Source organism: Cyprinus carpio, chromosome A7 (genome assembly GCF_018340385.1).
Source record: "Cyprinus carpio isolate SPL01 chromosome A7, ASM1834038v1, whole genome shotgun sequence".
In the NCBI taxonomy this organism is placed as follows: Eukaryota; Metazoa; Chordata; class Actinopteri; order Cypriniformes; family Cyprinidae; genus Cyprinus; species Cyprinus carpio.
Window position 1 is genome coordinate 43,490,894 of NC_056578.1, and position 22,268 is coordinate 43,513,161.

Below are 22,268 nucleotides of genomic sequence, written 5' to 3' on the forward strand. Positions count from 1 at the left end.
AGAGAGCTTATTATAAATTGTTGCCAACACATTTCATGATCTATAACCATTTTTAAAAATAATTTTAATGAGCTATAAACATTTTTGAAATGATTATATAAGATTATATTACCAGTAAAATTCATTAGCTTTTTAAAATACATATAATTTTTCTTTGAAAGATTTTTATAAATGATTTAAATGCTCTTTACACGTTTCTACAACAATTATTTAAAAGTAATCCTAAAGCGCCATCTGGTGGTGGCCATGATTGGTATTACACACTGCACGTTTGGTGTTGCTCTCTGAACCGGTCAGAATGAAGCGCGGCTAAATGGAGCGTGAGAACAGAATAACACTGGGCATATGTGTCGTAACTCCAGGTCCACACACTCTGTCTGTAATGCGTATTTTTTCCGAGCCCATGTTAATGGATCAGAGCGTTCACACTGCACACGGTAAAAGATGTGAACAGAAAAGGTTAGAAATAGAAAGGTGCGAAAAGAATGAGTATCTAGTGCATGAGCATAGAGAGTTGTGAGTGCACAGGACACAGTTTGAGCAGAGGAAACTCGTTTTAAGTGCGCGCACTGAGCGAAATCAGCATGTATCTGAACACGCGTGTCTGGTTTTAAGCGTGCCAACAGAGAGATTCGCGCTCGCGCATTATTTAATGTGCTTTCGCGTTACAACAACTCGCTCTCGCTGCTGCTTCTGTACCGCATACACATACTGCATACGCACTGCAGACCGGAGTACGTGTGAACCTGTATAATGTATAACAAATCTATTTCAACACCTGAGGCACCGCTACAATGAGCTCTATGGCCAATGCATGGCAGAAAACATGCCTAATAATTCAGCACTCCTGAATATAAGGAGTTTTTCACTTCCAGCCTTCAAGGACAATTATATATCACTCATAAAATGATTAAATAACAAATGTATAGTATTTATTAAGATTGATGTGATTTGGAATTGGTAAAATGTGCTTGGAAAAAAATATCACCAGAATATCAGTGTGACTAATTATTTTGCACTCGGTGAAAAAGCATTTTTAATGATTTTATTGATCTATAAGCATTTGTAAAATATTTTTTGACTGCATTACAGCTTAGTCTTCATCTGTGAGCTGAACTGTTTTACTGTTACATCCATGAGATTGTGTAAATTCAGATAAATGGTCATGTCACAGGATGTCTGTCATAGGTCAGTATCAAATAAATTTCAGATTATTATTTGCAGCATAAAAAAAAATCCATGTGTATAATCCATTTTTTTTGTCCCTAAAACTGACAGAAAAAGATAATGCCTAAGAGATTTCTTAAGCTGTAATGATGAAAAGAAAAAAACAACAACACACAATTACTGATTTTCTTTTTTTCTGATGGTGATAAAAGAGATGTTAACTCTCTCTCTGTCTCTCTGTGTCTCTCTCTCTCTCTGTCAGCTAGGGCCTCAGCCCCCCGATAAAAGAGATGTCCTCCCCTCCCCCCTCCCCCTCCCTTCCCTCACACAGAGAGAGTGGGCCTCAGAGTGAGATCAGATGTCTGACAGTTTTTTTAATTTTCTGTTATCCATACAGTGTTGTAAAGTCATGATGAAACTATGCATTTTTCCTCAGAATGATACGTTCTCTGTATGAAAAATGGTTTTGAAGTGTTTGGAAGCTGCACTTTAAGAAATATAAGACAATTTATGTTTACTTTTTTACTGTTATTTCAATAAATCACTATGGCAAAACCGTTCAAGCTATCCAAAATCCGTTCGCAATTTAAGTTCCTCAATGTTTTGGCATCATGTAGACAAAGTTTGGTGTGTATACTGTAATTATCCTCTGAGCAGTATGCATTAATTCACAGCTATATTTTTCCAAAATCCATATTCAAATCAATATAACGGACTTCCTGTTCATCGTAGCTGATGACTGTGAATTAGAGAAGTTGTCCGTCTTGATAAGAATAATTTGTACCGAGTTTGGTGTCTGTAGCTAAAAACCTCCCCCTCACTTTTGACAAAAGGTGGCGCTATAGAGTGCCTCCTCCACGCCCTTTCATGTGCTTTTTCCATTGTCTAGCTATCATTAATACTGATATGTGTTTTGAGTTTCATGTAATTCTGAGCATGTTATCTGCCTCAAAATCCCCAGAAAAGGTATATTCAAGTTCGACACGTTGCCATGGCAACAGTATTTAAGCTATCAATATCCCCACAACAGATTTACATCGGCTGTGTTTTGTCATTATTCTGATGCAGTTTGAAGCAAATTGAGTAAAAATAAGATGCTGAATACAAAGCATTTTGAAAATGACACAGTTCCTGCTGCCAGTTGGTGGCGCTATAACTTTTGACTCCTAATAGTCACATCTATGCGATCGGCATCATACAACAAACAAACCAATGAATTTTGATCTAAATCAAGGAATGTATGTGGATGTTATTAGACATTTCCTGTTTCTCATTTCTCGCACCACAATTTCAACGCCTCGCCACGGACAAACCGTTCGAGATATCAAAAATATCTTCGCAATTTAGCATCCCCAATGTCTTGAGATCATGTTCACCGAGTTTTGTGGCAAAACGGGTGGAGTTCCTCAGAGGAGTATATCAAATTCCAGAGCATGTGTTTTTCACAAAACCCTAAATAGCCAACTTCCTGTTGGGCGGAGCTTATGACATGCAGTGTGAAAGTTGTTTGGTTTGATGAGATCTACATGTGTACTGAGTTTCATATGTATACGCGCAAGTATGGATGATATATGGCCCTCAACATTCCAGGGGGCGCTGTAGAGCCCCTGTGCCCACGCCCGTGTATCAGTCTTTGCCCGGCCCTAATGGCCGCAGATTCCAAGGTGTGTGCCAATTTTCAAGACTTTTTAAGCATGTTAAGGGCCTCAAAAGCCCCGAACCCTTGGAAAAAAAATTAGAGGAATAAAGAAAGCAAAGAATAAAGAGAATAAAATAATCCTAAGGAAAACAATAGGGCTCTTCGCCCTCCAGGCTTGAGCCCTAAAAATCGTCAAAACAAGGCTTAAAAATACTTAACTTTCATTTGCAACATAAATAGGTTATTTGGGCTTCAAGAGATTGCATTTAATTTAGGCGGAAGACCCAGTGCTGTAGCGTTGTGATTGCAATGACAAATAATATTTAATTAAAAATATGTATAAAGGTATAAATGAACTTCATCAGAGTTAATAATGATCTATTAGTCAAAAAAAAAAGCAGAATCTTCTCATTCAAATAATAAATATGCAGTGGAAAAGTATTTTAAGAGAGAAAATTATCACTGACGATATTTAACGAGTTGTACTCCTTATAATCATGTTTTATGTATAGTAGTTACTTCATATTCTGTACTTTGATTCATTTTGTTTTAATATGTTTAGGTCACGGCAACCCAAGCAGCCATTGAGGCACAGCAGGTGATACCAGACACACCCAGGCTCATTATTCTTGGTAAGTATGTGGTTTTTCACTACAATTTATTATTTATGTACACACACACACACACACACACACACACACACACAAACACACCAATACATATCATACACACAGGAACACACTAACATACATACTCATGCACTTTGTACACTCACTCACACAAACTCAGACACTCTCAAAGATACACACATACAAACACACACACACACACATATACCTACTCACACACTCTCACAGACACTCACACATACATGCTCATTCACCCACACACTCACACATTCACATACATACTCATACAAACACTCACACATATGCATACTCATAAACACTCTCACACTCATAAACACTCACACATACAAGCTTATATTCACCATCATACACCCACTTACTTACACATACTCACAAATATAATCAAACAGTATTCACACTCACAGATGTTTGTACAGCTACACTCATATACACTCTCACACACACACACACACACACACACACACAAACATACTCATACACACATATACTGTACTAACAGATGTTTGTACAACTACACACACATATACACACACATACACTCATACATATATTCATATAAACACACTGACACGTATACATAATTATACAGATTCTCACAGACACTCACTCATACACCATCTCACTCACACATGCAAACACGTACATATACTGTACATACTTACAGATGGTTGTACAGCTACACATTCATATACACTCACACATACACATTCATATTCACACGCATACATCTCTCACTCACATATTCACATACACACAAACTTAAACACACACATATAGTCATACACTCACTCACACATACACAGAAACATACTCATACACACTCACTCTCACACACACAGCTGTATCAACATAAGTTTTTTTATTCACAGACAACATTTTATTCACTGCACATACATATACTCTATGAATGTGTACAAACAGTCATGTGTAAATTGCACCATTTAAGAATGGAGTTAATTAATTTATGGACTTTGTTGATAATGATGTTTTTGAAATAAAACATTGTAGGTAATTAACATTTTGTTCTTTCATTTTCAGGACATTCAATTATGACAGCATCCAGGGGGATGGTATCCATTGTGGGAAACGTTCTCTTGACACTGGACAGCAGTGACAAATTTATAACCACCTTTGCAGTGCTGTTTGCAAGCTACTACATTTCAACATCGAGTACCAGGAGTCTGCTGCTTGTACTTTAGAGCTTGTTCAGAGGCAAGTGAATTTCTTTCTGCATTTCACTTTTGTATTGTATTTAAATTATGTGTGCAACAGTTACTGGTTACTAACATCTTTTAAATATCTTCTTTTGTGTTTAACAGAAGGAAGAAATTCATACAGGCTTGGAACAACATGAGGCCGAGTAAATGATGCCAGAATTTACATTTTTGGGTCAACCAATCCTTTAAACACAATTAATACGTGTAAATTGCTGATGCACTGAACATGCAATGGTTTTAAATGAAATGGTTTTAACAGTTTAATTTTTGAATAAAACATTTTTGACAAGAACATTGTTTGAGTTGTCTTTTGCTTTGCACAGGTATTCTGAAGTATAATTATAATATTACTTCCTATAGATTTATATACTGTAATAACTACATATTATAATTATAATATTAACATTATTAGTAATTATTTTGAAAATTATGGTAATATTTAGCAGTAATGAATCAATATAGATATTACAGTACACTACCATATTATTAATTACAGCAGAAGCAGACTAAAATGAGAAAATGCTGTAAAAATACAGTAAAATACTGTTTTGTAAAATACAGTACTGGCCTTGTGTTCTGTAAATTGAATTACAGTATAATTACTGTAAAACATAATACAGTAACTTGCTGGCAACCGTGCTGCCAGTACTGTACTGTAAAAATACAAGAAAATAGTTAACAGTGTAGCACTCGTCAACATCTTCATGAAAGTAGTCTGGTTCCTCTTTATTGAGGCTTAGTCTTGAGAATGCCAGATACCATTCAAAGAAATCATATCTAGACTCGACCTCACGTCTGAGATCACTGATGAAATCACTGTGTTGTTGTTTAAGAGGGTTTTTCTGATGCATTTCATGAAAGTAATTGCATACCTGGAGAAATCCAAAGGTGCCGCTATTATTGAATCTGCGGGTTTCTTCTGACTCGACTTCAGCTTTTTTCTCTACATCTTTAAATGCTTCCGTGGCAGACTTTGTAATCTCCAAACACACTTTAATGTCTAGGGATTGTCTTTGAGATTGATTTCTCAGGTGGTGTTTGTGGACTTGCCCCAATGTGTCCTTGATATCCGATTTTTTTTGGATTTTGTTTAATGGCCTTTTTTGCCCATTTCTCTGCCTTTTCATATTTGTTGTCCTCTATTACTGTAATATAATACAAACGAGCAAGTGTTTGAGGAATGTGAGGGTCTGTGGAGAACAAATCTGAAGCCAACTCCAACAAAAGAATGCACTGGTTAGCAGCATTTTCCTTTGTGCTTTTTTTCCCTTTTTTTCTCAACTAACTGTATTACATCTTTAAAGCAATCCCTTTCTACGAATGGTGAGTTTGCAGGTTTGTAAAAATGCAGCCACTTCGGTGGGGCTCCTTTAAGAAAGTCAGCCTCATGCTTCCTACATTCTTTAGATTTAATGCCGGAGTCTTCAGACTCAAACATATCAGACCATACGATGTCGAGGCCTGATAGTGAATCTCTAAGTTTAGATGCAACTGAGATCAGTGTTCCACTGGATGAGGGTAACTGGCACATCTTCAGTCCTGTTTGTTTGTTTATTTACTCACTTATTTATTTATTTCCAATTAGAACGGAGATCTTTGTTTGTGAAGTGTCTCACAATTGTTGACAAAGTCCTTATTCCACTGTAGAGACAGAAATCAAAATACATAGAAGAGTGGGATATTATTAACATGCCAGAATAAAGACAAATTATAGTTAGAATATTACAGTGGATGAGGGTGTCAGCGTCCTGAGGCTGGTTATTGTTAGTCGTGTTAGTCTGATTAGTCTGTTTGTGGAGCTCAGGTCCATCTGAATGAGCCTTCATTCTCGCTACATAGTCTTTGATTAAAAGGTCCTGATGCCTATGGCCCAGGACTTCTGAGGGTGGGCCCTCCTGGGGAAGAGAGGTGTACACCTCATCATACACCGTACTGGCCTGGGCCGGCCATGGTTTTGTGAGGCTCTCCATGGGAGATTCCCATTCAGTGGGCTCTCCTGTCTCACATCCCTTTGGGTGGTCATTCACTGGGGGCAAAACCCATTGGTACATGTTAAAAATGCCCGGGGAGCATTTTTGCCTTGCTCAGGGGCACCTCAGTCATGGTGTTGCCGGCCCGAGACTCGATCCCACAACCTTAGGGTAAGGAGTCAAACTCGCTAACCTTTAGGCCACGACTTCCCCACAACACAATGCATGTATATTTGAGCTATAGGGCTATATTAGTCAGACAATTAAAATTATTTGAAGTGGATCAAAAAACTTAATCAAAGTTGTCCTAAGAAAAGAACACATTTTGGTTTTAGAACAACTTTGATGAAAGGTTTTGATCCACTTCAAATGTTGACTATATTGTCAAATGATTCAAATTTTCAATTAAATTTATAGCCTATATGATGCCAGGATTAATTAACCGATTTAATCAAATTGATCACAGATTTGGCTGAGAAATTATGCCCAAAACACAATTTAAAGCCATTTTTGTGTTAAATTAGCAGAGTATTGCCAGTACCTCTGTCAATTATTAATAAAAATAAATAAATAAATAAATCATATATATTTTTCAGTGAAATGCATTAATTGTCTCACCGTTCTGCTGACAGTCAGCTGTTGTTAGGTGTTCAATAGCAGATGAGGCCAGCCTTTAAATACAACCTTCTTTGTGTCAAAAACCTGTTGCACCTGTAATTTGTGTGCGTGTGTGTTTTGAAATTAAAGAGAAACTGATATTTATGTTTGCTCTTTAAATCATTTATCATTTATATGTTGATATATATATATATGTGTGTCAATTTGACACATTTATCAAACAGTTATTGGCAAGCAAACACACACAAGTATGTTAAAATGTAAAAATGTATAATAAGCATAGGAGTGGCATTTACTGGAAAGAGGTCGATTCCAGAAAACAAAATTCACAAGTTGTTTAATTTCTTTGAAAATGAAAGTTAAGACACAATAGTTCCTGCTCTGGACGCAGCAGATTCATATACAATATTCTGCTAGAATCTAGTTCTAATGATTGGATTGAATAACAGACATCAGCATCCCTAGTTAAAGGAGTTAGTAGATATTATTCTATCATACAAAATAATTGATGAGTGCAGATGATTATTTGCAGATCCATTTCAGTTTATGTGCACTATTGCAGGACAGAGCTGCAGTATAGTGTATATTTTTAAGAATCTCAGGCAGCTGAAATATTCAGATTCTGCAGCACTTTTGACGTAATGACAGACTTATTTTCATTTTTCTCTCACCAAACATCCATAAAAATTTGGATTAAATAAAAAGATGTGCGCATACAGTATAAATTGTGTGGAATATAAACACTGCAATATAATATTCTGCTAGATTCTTAAGCAATAAGACTTGATTAGAAAACAAACATCAGCACACAAGTGAAATTTTCAATTAATCGATTAAACTGTTCTAAGAGAATATGTAAGATTACTAAGGGTGAAGTCAAACATTTCATGAAGCAATATTTACAAAGCTTCAAATTAGTTTTTCACACTAAATGACAGAGCAGACGATTATTATTTTCAGATGCATTTCTATTCGTGTGCAGCTGACTTCAGCTCAACACAATCTATTACAGATTCAAATCAAACATAAGTGTGTGAATATATTTCATTATGTCTGTTCCAAGCAAAAGATAACGAGCCGTCTTTCACTAAACCTGAGCAAGTTTTGGGTACTAAACAACAGAAAAGCAGTGGGTCTCCAAAGCAGCAGGAGGAAACAAGGATCTAGCTGCAGAGATTTATTAAAAAAAAAGATTAAACAGAATCCATGTAAACGGAACACACACGCACACTCGGCTGTTTGTGTTTCAGGCTATTTTTAACTGTTTTTTTTTTTTTGTTACGAATTCTTTATGTTGAACTGTCTGTATTAAAGCATTGCTCATTTGTAAATCAATATACAAATACTTTTTTCTTCACTTGTTTATTAGATCAACATCAACCATTTTCTAGATACACAGCGACCATAGGAACTAAAGGTGTGGTTAAGGACAAACAGAGAGACATTTTTCAAGTGATTCTGGAGTTTTGAGTCAAAAAATATGCTCTTTCTCACACTCTGAGGCTGTGTGTCAGCAGTGTTTGTGTCTCAGCGGTGAGTGTGTGTCTGTCTCGCTGGCTTTCATGAGTGCTTTGATGGCTCTGGCTCTCATCTCCAGTAACTCCAGCTGCTGAGTCGACGGCTGCTTCACTGCAGCTGCTGGAGCCCTTTCTTCAGCCGATGGTTTTTCCGGTGATGCTTCCCTCAAATCTTCTGGCTCATAACGTTACGGTTGAATCACTGATGACAGATGGAATATTCTGACGATGCTTTTTATACTTTCCTGGACCTTGACACTATTATTTATTTGACAGTCTATGGGACAAGTCTCAAGCCTCCCTGTTTTTATCCAAAATATCTTAAATTGTGTTCCGAAGACGAACAAAGCTTTTACGGGTTTAGAACAACATGGGGGTCAGTGATTAATGACAAAATTTTAATTTTGCGGAGAAATAGCCCTTTAAATAATGATTTTTCACTATAGTATTTTTTAGAAAAAGTTCACGTTTTCTACTGGACTATAGTGAGTTCACATTTTCCTTTGATTCACGTAGATATAAAACAGACCTAATCTTTGCATTGTTAGTTAAATATTGGAAAGAAACACCACTAGCTCTTTAACCGAGAAGCTGGGTGGCTCTTAAAAGAGCCTTTGTGTGTGAGAGCTGCAGCGGAGCTCTACTTGGAGCTGGTGTACTTGGTGACGGCCTTGGTGCCCTCAGACACGGCGTGTTTGGCCAGCTCCCCGGGCAGCAGCAGACGCACGGCGGTCTGGATCTCTCGGGAAGTGATGGTGGAGCGCTTGTTGTAGTGAGCGAGACGAGACGACTCACCGGCGATGCGCTCGAAGATGTCGTTCACGAAAGAGTTCATGATGCCCATCGCCTTCGAAGAGATCCCGGTGTCAGGATGAACCTGCTTCAACACTTTGTACACGTAGATGGCGTAGCTCTCCTTCCTGGACTTTCTGCGCTTCTTTCCTCCTTTAGCGGCGGTCTTAGTGACGGCCTTCTTGGATCCTTTCTTCGGCGCGGACTTCGCTGGTTCAGGCATGATGCTGCTGGAGATCAAAACCTCAAAAAACGATGATTAGAATGAGCGGGACAGAGACATTTATTCACTGATCTATGCTCATTTACACAGAGATATAGACGCTTCTGATTGTGTGTTTTCATTGGTCAAACCAATAAACTCGTGTTTAATTGGAGAATTCAAGGCATCACGACTGGAACGAGGGCCGATCACATTCCGTTCAGTTATAGCTCCGCCCACCGCTCCATGTTTGACCGACACCCCCCACCGAATCAGTTTCCTTTGTTTCAATTCCCGCTCTTTTTGTTTTATTCTGTACAATGAAATGCGCCTCAAATATCTCTCAGGATCAAATACAAACAGTGTAATTTATAAAATCCATTATAACCCCATTTTAGGGAAAAATGTTGTGGGAGAAATTGGAGTAACGTAAATAAAATATTAACGATTAAACACTTTTTTCCTCCTCTGTTGTCCGGCTAAATTCACTTTTTGTTTTTAAGTACCTTTGCCATCTAAATATTTTCTTCTGATTCTGTGAGTCAGTTCTGTTCAAATAAAAACACTAGATAAAATGGAAACATCATACTAAATTAATAAACAAAACTCTAATGGTATACTACTCTAATAGCAAAATGAATAATCACACGAGCTCTAATTTTAATAACCAGTTTTGGACCTAAAATAAAATAAATAACTATCATTTTAGAGCAACAGAAAAACCAGTGTTTAATACACTTCACTTAGTAAAACTGCTTTATTCACAAGCGCATTATTATTAATTTTCATTTAAAGCATAAGACACCAACATCACTTCAATTTCGTCTCTTTATGTGAGAGTGTGGGTGGCTCTTAAAAGAGCCGTTGTGTTTGTTGTTCACAGTGTTTAACCTCCGAAACCGTACAAGGTGCGTCCCTGTCGTTTGAGCGCGTACACAACGTCCATGGCGGTGACGGTCTTTCTCTTGGCGTGCTCGGTGCTCGTAGGTGACGGCGTCGCGGATCACGTTCTCCAGGAACACCTTCAGCACCCCGCGGGTCTCCTCGTAGATCAGACCGGAGATGCGCTTGACTCCGCCGCGGCGAGCAAGACGACGAATGGCGGGTTTGGTGATTCCCTGGATGTTATCACGCAGAACTTTACGATGACGCTTAGCGCCTCCTTTCCCGAGTCCTTTACCGCCTTTCCCTCTTCCAGACATGATCAAGATAGTTTTAGTTTCAGTCGAGCGACGAAAACGAATAAAAGAGAACTGCTGCGGGGAGGACTTTTACATTTGCTTACAGGACCTGACTGAAACCAGTGAGCGTTACATGGCACACCCTCTTCGCTCGTTAGAGCAGGAAACAATGAGGTTTAATCCAAACCCTGATCTAACGATGTCTGTCCTGTGTTTCATATTAAAATCCATGTTTTAAAGCATGTATAAAATCATCTGCATCATGTTAAAACTGCGGACTTTAATTGTACTTTGTGGAGGTTTTGGCTTCAGGAGATCTTGTTGACGAAACCATGGCTACAAACAACATCAGATGAATATGTTGCTGCGGTGCAAGTCTGAGAACTGTTGGAACAGCAAAAACACTTCTACAGAACCTTGCTCCAACAACAAGTTTTTAAAACTTGTGTACAAGTCATAGTTGATTCTTCAAACAGATTTTAGCTAATAATATCCTTACTGGTAATGGTGTACCCCTGTATTATACATCAGGAAACTTATTTCTACTTTTAAGCCACGTGAAATTCAGGAAATAGGTGAAACTTGATTTATTTATTTATTTTTCTTGTCAAGCAGCTGAAATGTTCAATATTGCAGCCACTTGTTCACATTTTTTGATTATGCTGAGATTTTTATTATTGTATAGACTTGTTTATATTTTTTGGATTGTTCATAGTTTTTTTTAGACATTTGTAGAAATATATTTTTTTATATGTTAGTTCTTTTTAGAATTTAGTTCTATTATTTGCAAACATCAATATGGTTTACGAGAAAAACAAAACAAGTACTTATATGACTTTGCTTCACCTGATTGACAAGGTTACCCTTGGACTTGACAATCAAGAATTTACTTGTGTTTTTTCAGACCTGTCAAAAGCTTTTGATACAGTTAATCATTGCATTTTATTGGAAAGTTACACAAATACGGTTTTCATGATTTTACATATAAATGACTGAAGAATTAAACTTTTAAAAGAAGACAGTTTGTTTGTTTTAAATGTTGCTACTCCAGCAAAGCAAGTCTATACTGTTAAGGTTCCTCAGGGCTCCATACTTGGACCATTGCTATTTCTTATTTATGTAAATGGCTTGTTAAATGTTTAAAATATTTTTTAAACACAAACTTAGTTCTCTCTCACTCAAATTTTAATTCATTTATTAAGAATACAAATGTTGGTCTAATTGTTTATCCTAATTGGTGTTATTTAAACAAATTAGTTTATTTTATTTTTTTAGTGGTATAAAATTATACCTTAAGTATTTATCGAAAATTGCTACTGTGTCTACTGAGGTGACTCAAGTGTCAACTAAATTATTGGGAGGTTTTGTTGATGAAACTGAGTTGGAGGGAACAAGTCGATTACGTGAGCAGGAAAATACATAAATCTAAATAATAAAGAGGGTTAGGCATCTTGTTACTACAGAGTGTCTTCTTACACTTTACTATGGTTTAAAGTATCTGTGTCTTTCATATTGTAATGTAGTTTGGAAAAGTACTTTTCCTACTACTCTTAAAAAATCTTTATTCTTCAGCAGCGTTTTGTTAGGATTGCATCCCGATCAAACATATATACTTCATCTGCTTCTTTATTTCATAAACTTCAGGTTCTTACTATTTATAATATTAATAATTTTCAAATATGTGTATTTATGTATAATATATATTCAGGTTGAGGATAACAACCAGAGCAGTTTAGAATGTATTTTAAAGTAAATTCTCAGGTTCACTGTTATTTTACTCATCATTTTTCAAGTTTTCATCTTCCTAAAGATCTCACTTGTAGAGGTCAATACTTGATAAGGGTTAGGGGTATTAAATTATGGAATGGCTGCCTTGTTATAGTGTTTTTGTCTTTGTATTTTTTTTTTTTTTATGTTTTATTTTTTATCTACATTTAGGTGGAGGCTCTAAATAAGCGCTTCGGGTGTTCTGCCTCTTCCTGCACAATACAAAGATTGTACTGTGTGTGTGTGTTTATTGTATTTATTTTATCTTTGTACAAAAATAAATGACTTTCATATCGTTATGGTTGTCTACGGCTGCAGAAAAGTGCCTTAAAGTAAACAGAGTTACAGATATCATATTAAACAATAAATCAGTGCTTTTATAAAAGATACATGAAGCAATATAAAGAATATAAAAGTTTATAGTAAATCAACTTTGTATTCATTCATTTGCACTTGGCTGTTGTTATGTACAAACGCATGCAAGCATGATATTTTATCACACACACACCACACATCTATTTATCTGCGTGTTGCATGTGCATATTCTTTGTACTAATGGGAAACTAAAACGGTTCAAATGCATGAATTTTGACAGAATTTTTGAAACGTTAAGATTTTGTTATTTTCTGTGTTTATATCAAGCGTTACAGTGGAAACGGTCTCATTCAGTATGATGTAGTGGCTCTTAAAAGAGCCTTTGGGGTTTAATGCGGCAGATGCAGCGGCGGGTTTAAGCGCGCTCTCCGCGGATGCGGCGCGCCAGCTGGATGTCTTTGGGCATGATGGTGACTCTCTTGGCGTGGATGGCGCACAGGTTGGTGTCCTCGAACAAACCGACCAGATAAGCCTCGCTGGACTCCTGGAGGGCCATGACAGCGGAGCTCTGGAAGCGCAGGTCCGTCTTGAAATCCTGTGCGATCTCTCGCACCAGACGCTGGAAAGGCAGTTTGCGGATCAGCAGCTCGGTGGACTTCTGATAGCGACGAATCTCTCGGAGAGCCACGGTCCCGGGCCTGTAACGATGGGGCTTCTTGACGCCGCCGGTGGCTGGGGCGCTCTTCCGGGCGGCTTTAGTAGCAAGCTGCTTTCTCGGGGCTTTACCACCGGTGGATTTACGAGCCGTCTGCTTGGTTCTTGCCATTGCTGCAGTCAAATTACATCACGATACGAACGTAACCGTATGTGCAATATAGCTGCTTTTAAAGCATCTTAGGATGGCGTCAGGGTGCAGAAGCTTGTGATTGGCTGATGTGTGACGCCTGCACAGGACTGCTAGCCAATGACTGCGCATCTCCTGTTTTCAAACGGGGAACTGTTTGTGTCTCCCGCTCAAAATGCTTTGTTCTGTTTATTACCTTAGGCATCAAACAAACACTCTACACTACATTTACATTTAGTCATTTTGCAGACGCTTTTATTCAAAGCGATTTACAGTTGGGGGATACATAAAGCGTTTCTTCTTAAAGAGGCAAACAGACTCAGGAAGTGCCTGGAATACCGAGTTGTAGGCATTGTTCAAATAAGTAAACGCTAGAAAGAGAAACAATAAATAAAGAGAAAGGCAAAAGTAAATATATCGTATTTTTTCTTCTTAAATCAAAAACACATTCAAATATAGTATTTTTTATTTTTTTATTCTTGCAAGAAGGTCAGACAATACAGCAGTGAGCTCTGCAATGTGTGTGACAAAAACAAGTGAGCACACATCTCTACTTTTATACTCTTTAGCCCATTGTTTTTCCATGTCTCTAATACCATACATACTTCATGTGTGATAAATACTTGATATGTCTCAATACTCACGAAATTCAAGATAGGACCCTCTTTTTCCTCAACAAGCAGGTCATGGTGACATCTCCTTGTACTCAGACCCAGTAGGCCTCGCATGTGAACTCTCACATAGCCTTTCATAATATCAGAATCAGAATCAGAAAGAGCTTTATTGCCAAGTATGCTTACGCATACAAGGAATTTGTTTTAGTGACATAAGCTTCCAGTACACAGAGACAACAACACACACAAAAAAACAAAAAACAAATTGCAAATAGATAAATTGTATGAACAGTTGTGCTATAGATGATAATGGAATAGAATAGAGTAAGATGCAGAGATGTACTTGGACGGAGGGGTAACAAATAAATATAAGAATATTGCACATTTTTATTGCCAAAGTGGGGAACATTTAACTGTTCATGAGGTAGATTGCCTGGGGGAAGAAACTGTTCTTGTGCCTGATATATCAATGCAGTATATCAGTTAATATATGGTGTAAATATGGATATAATTAATAATTCCTTACATTTATAAAGCTCTTTTCTAAGCACTCAAAGCGCTTTACATTCTCAGGGGGTATCTCCTCACCCGCCACCAGTGTGCAGCATCCACCTGATGATGCGATGCCCATCACACACCAGCTTATTGGTGGAGAGGAGACAGAGTGATGAAGCCAATCATTATGGAGCGATTGTTAGGAGGCCAATGGGTGAATTTGGCCAGGATGCCGAGGTCACACCTCTACTCTTTTCGAAAGACATCCTGGGATTTTTAAAAAACACAGAGAGTCAGGACCTCGGTTTAGTCTCATCCGAAGGACGGTGCTTGTTGACAGTATAGTGTCCTCATCACTACACTGGGGCGCTTGGACCCACACACAGACCACACTAACACCTCTTCCAGCAGCAACCTAATTTTCCCAGGAAGTCTCCCATCCAGGTACTGACCAGCTCAACCCTGCTGCGATTCAATGGGTGACATGGCTGCTGGCAATGGATATAATTGATTATTTGAATTGTTCCCTCACAACATACTTTCTACAGTTACATCTGCAATACAAATTTACTGATCTTGGTATTTCTTTCACCTCAGTTTACATATTTTTCTTTCTTTCCATGTTGTTTTGTATGTATGCATGTGTGAACAGTGTAACTAGAGCAAATTGTTTTTGCTTACTCTTACCAAATAAAGATTATTAATATTTATATAGTTGTAATTTAAAAGCAAAACTATCGAATTTAGTTGATGTGGTGCATGTTTGGTTGCATACATTTATTGACCGTCTTTACAAACATTAGACAAACAGAAAAGTACTCTCTATCAGATAAAATAGGTGGCTCTTAAAAGAACCTTTGGGTTTCAGAAACCGACTTTAAACTGTTTACTTGGCTTTGGCGGGTTTCTCGGTCTTCTTGGGCAGCAGCACGGCCTGGATGTTGGGCAGCACGCCGCCCTGAGCGATGGTCACTCGGCCCAGGAGTTTGTTGAGCTCCTCATCGTTGCGCACCGCCAGCTGCAGGTGACGGGGAATGATGCGGGTCTTCTTGTTGTCTCTTGCGGCGTTTCCAGCCAACTCCAAGATCTCAGCGGTCAGATACTCGAGCACAGCCGCCAGATAGACGGGAGCTCCGGCACCGACGCGCTGTGCGTAGTTCCCTTTGCGGAGAAGTCTGTGAACACGACCGACGGGGAACTGCAGCCCTGCTCTGGAGGAGCGACTCTTGGCCTTCGCTCTCGCTTTACCGCCGGTTTTGCCTCTTCCGCTCATTGTTGATATAAAAACTGCTACGTTTGTAATGTAGAAATAACGAATACGTAAGCCCCGCTCTGATTTTAAAAGAGTTGCGAGTCGCCCATTGGTTTAGAGTCTGTAAGATTTCAAACCAATCACTGAACTTCCCTCCAACACCGACCGCCGAAGCCACGCTTCCACAGCTGGCGCGCGGATTCTGCAGCTTAAGAAACAACACGACAGAAAACATTCAAGAGCTTGTGACGGTGTGCTAAAGTATTTCAGAATAATTGTCAAGGCAAAAGGACTGATCTATATTGTTTTTAACCTAATCAAATTTAGATCAATGACCCATTAAAGCTGTGAAATACACAGCCAGCATGTACAGTCGTGGCCAAAAGTTTTGGCAGTGACATAAATTTTGTGTTTTGCAAAGCTTGCTGCTTCAGTATTTGTAGATAATTTTTCCACGTTTCTTTGATATACTGAAAAACAATGATAAGCATATCATAAGTTTTAAAGGCTTTTATTGGCTATATATATATATATATATATATATATATATAAAAAATGATGATATTTTTATGGTTTTTTTTGGATATACATATATAATGCGTCAGTATTTACAGTGTTGACCCTTGTTCTTCATAACCTCTGCAGTTCGCTCTGGCATGACTGTTAGGACGACAGAATAAGACGACATCAACAGACAACATTTACGCCAACATATACTGATTTACCTGAACAAGTAATGACTGCAGACAAAGAAATTCTATAGTACAAAGCACAAAGCAGTCGACTCATTTTCGACACAAATAGAAATTCATCAACAAGGACACAATGACTGGAAAGACTTCTTCCCTCCATCAGTCTGCTCTTACAATCTGATTAGTGTGAAAGTGATTTCTGCTGACTAGTACTCATCCACACTTTCACGTGTGCTGCTGATAGGATTAGTTAATGTTAGCTAGTCATTTTGTTTCAGTATCTAAATCTGATGACACTCCCCTTGTGGGTCTAATCAAACAAAATAATGATTTGGACAATAGAAGAGATGTTCAGCTTCTTGTTACATGGTGTGACTATTTATTTAATTATTTATTTATTTATTATGTGGAGAAGAGTTAAGGCATTGATTGATTTATGAAGACACAAGGAAGCAGTAATACCGCTTACAATCCATGGTCAGAAGACAGAAATAATTTAGTTTTAGTAGAAACTGCAGTCAGGATTATTTTTGAGGAAGATCAGTTCCTGTGGCATTAAAGCTTCTTCTGTTCTGTGCAGTGCTCTGCTGTGGAGCTGATATCACAGTGGATGATAAAAACAGGATTAATAACATGATCAGAAAGGATGGTTATATTATTGGTTTGGCTCCAGATTCTCTTGAGGTTTTTGTGGAAAAGAGAACAAGGGCAAAATTAAAAATGATTTTGTATGAAGAACATCCAGATGGTATTTTTAGTTCTTCAGTGTTAATTAGTTGGAGATTAGTAATGACTGTGTTTACAGAACGATTTAGAAGCTTTTTTTTTATCCCTGCAGCTGTGTGTAATGTGTATGAAATACTTCAGTGTTTGTTGCATTTATTTATTGTGCTGTTTTTAAAGTAAAATGGTGGCACAAATTAGTTAAGTTTCCTAACCTTTCCTTGCTTCCACAAAGTAAATTGCTCTTTCTTTAGAGTTTGTGGGTGGCTCTGAAAAGAGCCGTTGGGGAATAAAACAGAAGGTTTTTACTTCTTCTTGGGAGCTGCCTTTTTAGGCTTGGCAGCTTTAGGCTTTGCTGTCTTGGGTTTGGCAGTCTTGGCCTTTTTGGGGCTCTTGGCTGCTTTCTTAGGCGCTGCGGGCTTCTTTGCCTTCTTGGGGCTCTTCGTCGCCTTCTTAGCGGCTGCAGCGGCGGGTTTCTTGGCCTTCTTGGGGGATTTCTTAGCGGCGGGCTTCTTTGCCGCCGCGCTCTTGGGCTTCTTGGCAGCAGCGGGTTTCTTGGCCGCGGGCTTCTTCGCTTTAGGAGCTGCTTTCTTCGCCGGCTTCTTCTTGTCTCGGTTTGCTGCTTGTTGATCTTGAAGGAGCCGGAGGCACCGGTTCCTTTGACCTGCACCAGGGTGCCTTTAGTCACCAGGCTCTTGAGGGCGAGCTTGATGCGGGAGTTCTTCTTCTCCACGTCGTAGCCGCCGGCAGCGAGAGCTTTCTTCAGGGCGGCGAGAGACACACCGCTCCTCTCCTTCGATGCGGACACGGCTTTAACAATCAGATCACCGACAGCTGGACCTGCTTTCTTGGCCTTCGCAGCGGACTTCTTCTTGGGCGCTTTGGCCGGGGGGGGGGGGGCTGCGGCTGGGGCGGTTTCTGCCATCTCTCTGTGTAGAGTATTCAGTAAAACCAGCAAATCAAACGCTCTCTATGTTAAACAATGAGCAGCACTCGGACCACGCTGCGCTTCTTATTTAACACATGAGAAGAACCTTATAGACTCAACCCGCCCGCTCGGTGTCTGCGCGCCTCCGCGAGCCGCTCGCGCTTGTGTTTTCTTCTTCTACATTTAAGGGCAAAACTAGACTGCTAAAATAGTTTGGCGCAGTAGAAACAAAGTGAACAGCAAGCAGAGGTTCTTGGCTTTCTTTGGGGACTAAAATACGCTGCGAGGAAATGTTTGTTTTGCTCCGGTCAGATCAAACTCGAGGCGAGCATCAGCCACGGAACAAAGCCGCGTGCGCATTTAATGCCTCGTTTCAGTGGAAAAGTTGATAAAAGATTAAACTCGTCCTCTGAGTGTTTCAGAAACAGTTTGGAAGTGAATGTAATGAAATGATCATCAGTGAAGCGCGTGTGCAGTGTTTGATACAGTTGTTGTTTTGGGCAGCTTGAAGCACACACATCCGGAGACTTCGAGTCTGAGACTCCTGTCTGTTCAGCAGATGATCTTTCACAATACTATTATTTATCAACTTTTTATTAGTCTTTCACATATAACATCATAACATCCATTCAGGATATAACGTAAAAACAACAACAACAGACATATAATCAATTTACATATTCCAATGAGAGAGGGCAAAACAGTTCTGTATTATTGTCTTTTTTTTGCAGCTGTAAAACCAGCAAACAGCATTCTTTTTTTGTATTTAGTATTTTTGTATACAGAAGCCAGCATCATCATTTAGAAGACATAAACTTGGATTAACCATGTAATCAGTTTGTAGTAAAGATGATTAAACAAAGTTTACATGTGTCCACAGATTACTGACAATAGGATACTCCCAAAACATATGAATCTGTACCTGATGACAGTTTTACAGATATGGCAGTTGTAAGTCGGTTGTAGTTTAATTTTGAATCTTTTATAAGGAGTTATACATGCTCTATAAATAACTTTGAAATGTATAAGACGATGAGTCAAGTTTCTAGAGGTTAAACTGAGGTTATATCACACCCAGTGAACAGATAATTTAAGAACAGATAGTTCCCGATTCAAACAGATTTGATAGAAAGAGGTTTTGTAATGCGATTAATTATTTTACTATATATTAAGGAAACAATCTCGCATAGGATGAGAGAAAATAGAGATGCCCAAAACTAAATTCTTAATGCCAGAAGTGAATAAAGGCCTTGGTCATCATAGAAATCACCCCACATGTTTATGCCTAAAAGAAGACCAAGATGGTTGGACAAAAGGACGATTTCCACATACAAAATTTAGATTGCACTATAACGGTGCTCTGTTACAAAATTTGAAGGGTTCTCCTATCAGACATATAAAAAAAAAATCTTGAAATAACACCAACAATAATATTTCTTCCTCCAGGACCAACTGAGAGCTCAACAAATACATGTTCCACGTCAACTCTATCTGATTTTACAGCAAGATCATAATTTTAAATTCACAATCTTCCTGAATAAACAGAGATACTCCACATCCCAACCTGTTCTTTCTAACACAACGAACTGAGTTACATTTAAATGATTTAAACTTTTCTCTAGACTTTTCATTTAGCCATGTTTCAGACAAAGCAATAATAGAAAAATAATACTGATATGATACCACATTGTGTGGCTTTGGGTTGAATGTTTTTTGTGGGTTTGGTTAAAAGAGAAGAAGTGTAGGAATTTGACTTTTACTTCACTGATTTCCTAGCGGTAAGTAGAGGACAAAAGAATGGGAAGATGCACATGGACGAATAAAACTTCCTAAAGACCCGCCTTTTTATCTCCACTTCAGCCCTGATGCCTTTGAATCTTTTAGTTGACCACAGCTACTGAAACAGCTTACAAACGGCTGAGATAAGAAACGCTATGCCATCCTGTCAGGATGTAAACATGCCGACGCTTATCGTGAAGCTGGAGAAGTTTCTCAGCGCGGATTTCCCTCGAGATCCGAGGGGTATTGCACAAAAGTAGAATTAAGAAAGCCAGGATAACAGAAAAGGCGCGGCTTGACTTAGTTCAATCAGCACATCCTGGCTTAGTCTGTTGCACATATGCTAAGCCAGGATGAGAGCGTGCAGCTATGTCAAGCCAAGTGAAGATAGTTGGGATAAGTGCACGTTCACGGCATTCTGAAAACAGACCACGGGATCGATCACAGAAACAATGATGCAAAAATGGATAAAACCCATGCGGCATACTTCTCGCCAACTGAGCAACAGCTTCTAATGGAAACATATGAAGAGGTGAAACATATAATATGTAAAAAGGGAAATACAGCTTCTTTAATAAAACAAAGACAAAGTTTTATTTCAGCTTATAGATTAGATCAAATCAATAAGATAGAAAAAAAAAAACTAAATAAAAATAGATAAAAGAGATAGATGCGAAAGATTAAATAGACAGATAAAATGAGCAAAATAGATCAAATACTGTAGATGCACATAGTGTATAAGTGTTTGCAATTAATCATGCATGTGCTTGCATGAGTAACATGCATGTCCCACTGGGCACATTTAAGGCAAAGTGTCCAACTGTTAAGTTAGGGAAATGACAAATAACTCCTTGAATTGTAATTATGATGGCTTCAGTGGAGCACTGGTTATTTGGACTACTTATGCATTCAGTTGGTCCGCTATTGTCTGCCAGGCTTACCCACTTATCCACTATGTGTATCTACAGTATTTGAACTATTTTGTTAATTTTATCTGTCTATTTAATCTCATGTCTCTTTTATCTATTTTTATTTAGGTTTTTAGTTTTCTATCTAATTGATTTGATGTAATCTGATAATTTGATCTGTTTTTATCTATCTAATCATTTATTTATCTCTCTTATGCATCTCTCCTTCTTAAAGAACTAGCGTGTCTGGCCAAAAAAGGACCTGGCAGCAAGTACAGGAACATTTTGCAGGCTGGTAAGTGACTTGATGTGTAAAAAAAAAAAAAAAAGTCAAATTAAGTGAATAGTGTCTGCTGCCATATTTTATTGTCTGTGTTGATTTTAGCATTGAAAAAAAAAAAGGCTCATCTATCTGGCACGGGGGGTGGCCCTCCAACCCAAGACTTGACCACAGCAGAGGAGCTGGAGTTGAATAAAGGGAAGCCAGTGATGGAAGGGACACAGTGAAGGAAGCCGATGACTCTGGCCCAGCAAGAGAGACTGGCCTCTTCATACAAGGTACATTACTGCCGTACTACTGCACATGGAAAACAATCAAGTATTTAGATTTTGTTATGTGGACTGTCTGACTTTGCCTTACCTTGCAGTGTATGGTAACACACTTACACTTCATGAGCCACCAGACTATGATCCGCTGGTGACTTCTCTTTATTAAAATCATAGGCTTGGCACATCCTGTCAAAACTATCAATACAAGTTCTATTGAATATGGCAGATCTGCTGATGATGCGATCGTGTCACTTGGACTCCAGAAGGCTTGAGGTGTCGTGTCAATTTTGTGTAAAGAAGATATTTTGAAGATTGCTGGTAATCAAACAGTTGGTGGCTCTTACTGACTTCCATAGTATTTTTTTTTCCTCTTTTATGTTCAAACCATAAGAAAACAACTCACATTTGGACAACATACAGATTTGGATATTTAAAAATATTTAACTAAA

At 38.4% G+C, this 22,268-nt stretch overlaps 4 protein-coding genes and 1 pseudogene across 4 annotated transcripts; all 5 read right to left on the reverse strand.

Annotated features, from left to right (window-relative positions):
• Positions 1-9,413: 9,413 nt before the first annotated feature.
• Positions 9,414-9,836, reverse strand: LOC109088927 (histone H2B). Its single transcript, XM_019103068.2, has one exon. The coding sequence runs from the start codon at positions 9,791-9,793 to the stop codon at positions 9,419-9,421; it is 375 nt and encodes a 124-aa protein (XP_018958613.1). The 5' UTR covers positions 9,794-9,836; the 3' UTR covers positions 9,414-9,418.
• Positions 9,837-10,515: 679 nt separating this feature from the next.
• LOC109088928 (histone H4) lies at positions 10,516-11,027 on the reverse strand. The gene has a single exon (XM_042761247.1). It carries the CDS (start codon positions 10,972-10,974, stop codon positions 10,588-10,590), a length of 387 nt encoding a protein of 128 aa, XP_042617181.1. The 5' UTR covers positions 10,975-11,027; the 3' UTR covers positions 10,516-10,587.
• Positions 11,028-13,386: 2,359 nt separating this feature from the next.
• Positions 13,387-13,875, reverse strand: LOC109088937 (histone H3-like). Its single transcript, XM_042761256.1, has one exon. It carries the CDS (start codon positions 13,859-13,861, stop codon positions 13,451-13,453), a length of 411 nt encoding a protein of 136 aa, XP_042617190.1. The 5' UTR covers positions 13,862-13,875; the 3' UTR covers positions 13,387-13,450.
• Positions 13,876-15,830: 1,955 nt separating this feature from the next.
• LOC109088919 (histone H2A-like) lies at positions 15,831-16,299 on the reverse strand. The gene has a single exon (XM_019103060.2). It carries the CDS (start codon positions 16,259-16,261, stop codon positions 15,875-15,877), a length of 387 nt encoding a protein of 128 aa, XP_018958605.2. The 5' UTR covers positions 16,262-16,299; the 3' UTR covers positions 15,831-15,874.
• Positions 16,300-17,885: 1,586 nt separating this feature from the next.
• LOC122145707 lies at positions 17,886-18,580 on the reverse strand (annotated as a pseudogene).
• Between the last annotated feature and the right edge of the window lie 3,688 nt (positions 18,581-22,268).

Coding starts and splice junctions, on each gene's coding strand:
- LOC109088937 (XM_042761256.1), bottom strand. CDS start 13,861: ATGGCAAGAACCAAGCAGACGGCTCGTAAATCCACCGGTGGTAAAGCC.
- LOC109088928 (XM_042761247.1), bottom strand. CDS start 10,974: ATGTCTGGAAGAGGGAAAGGCGGTAAAGGACTCGGGAAAGGAGGCGCT.
- LOC109088927 (XM_019103068.2), bottom strand. CDS start 9,793: ATGCCTGAACCAGCGAAGTCCGCGCCGAAGAAAGGATCCAAGAAGGCC.
- LOC109088919 (XM_019103060.2), bottom strand. CDS start 16,261: ATGAGCGGAAGAGGCAAAACCGGCGGTAAAGCGAGAGCGAAGGCCAAG.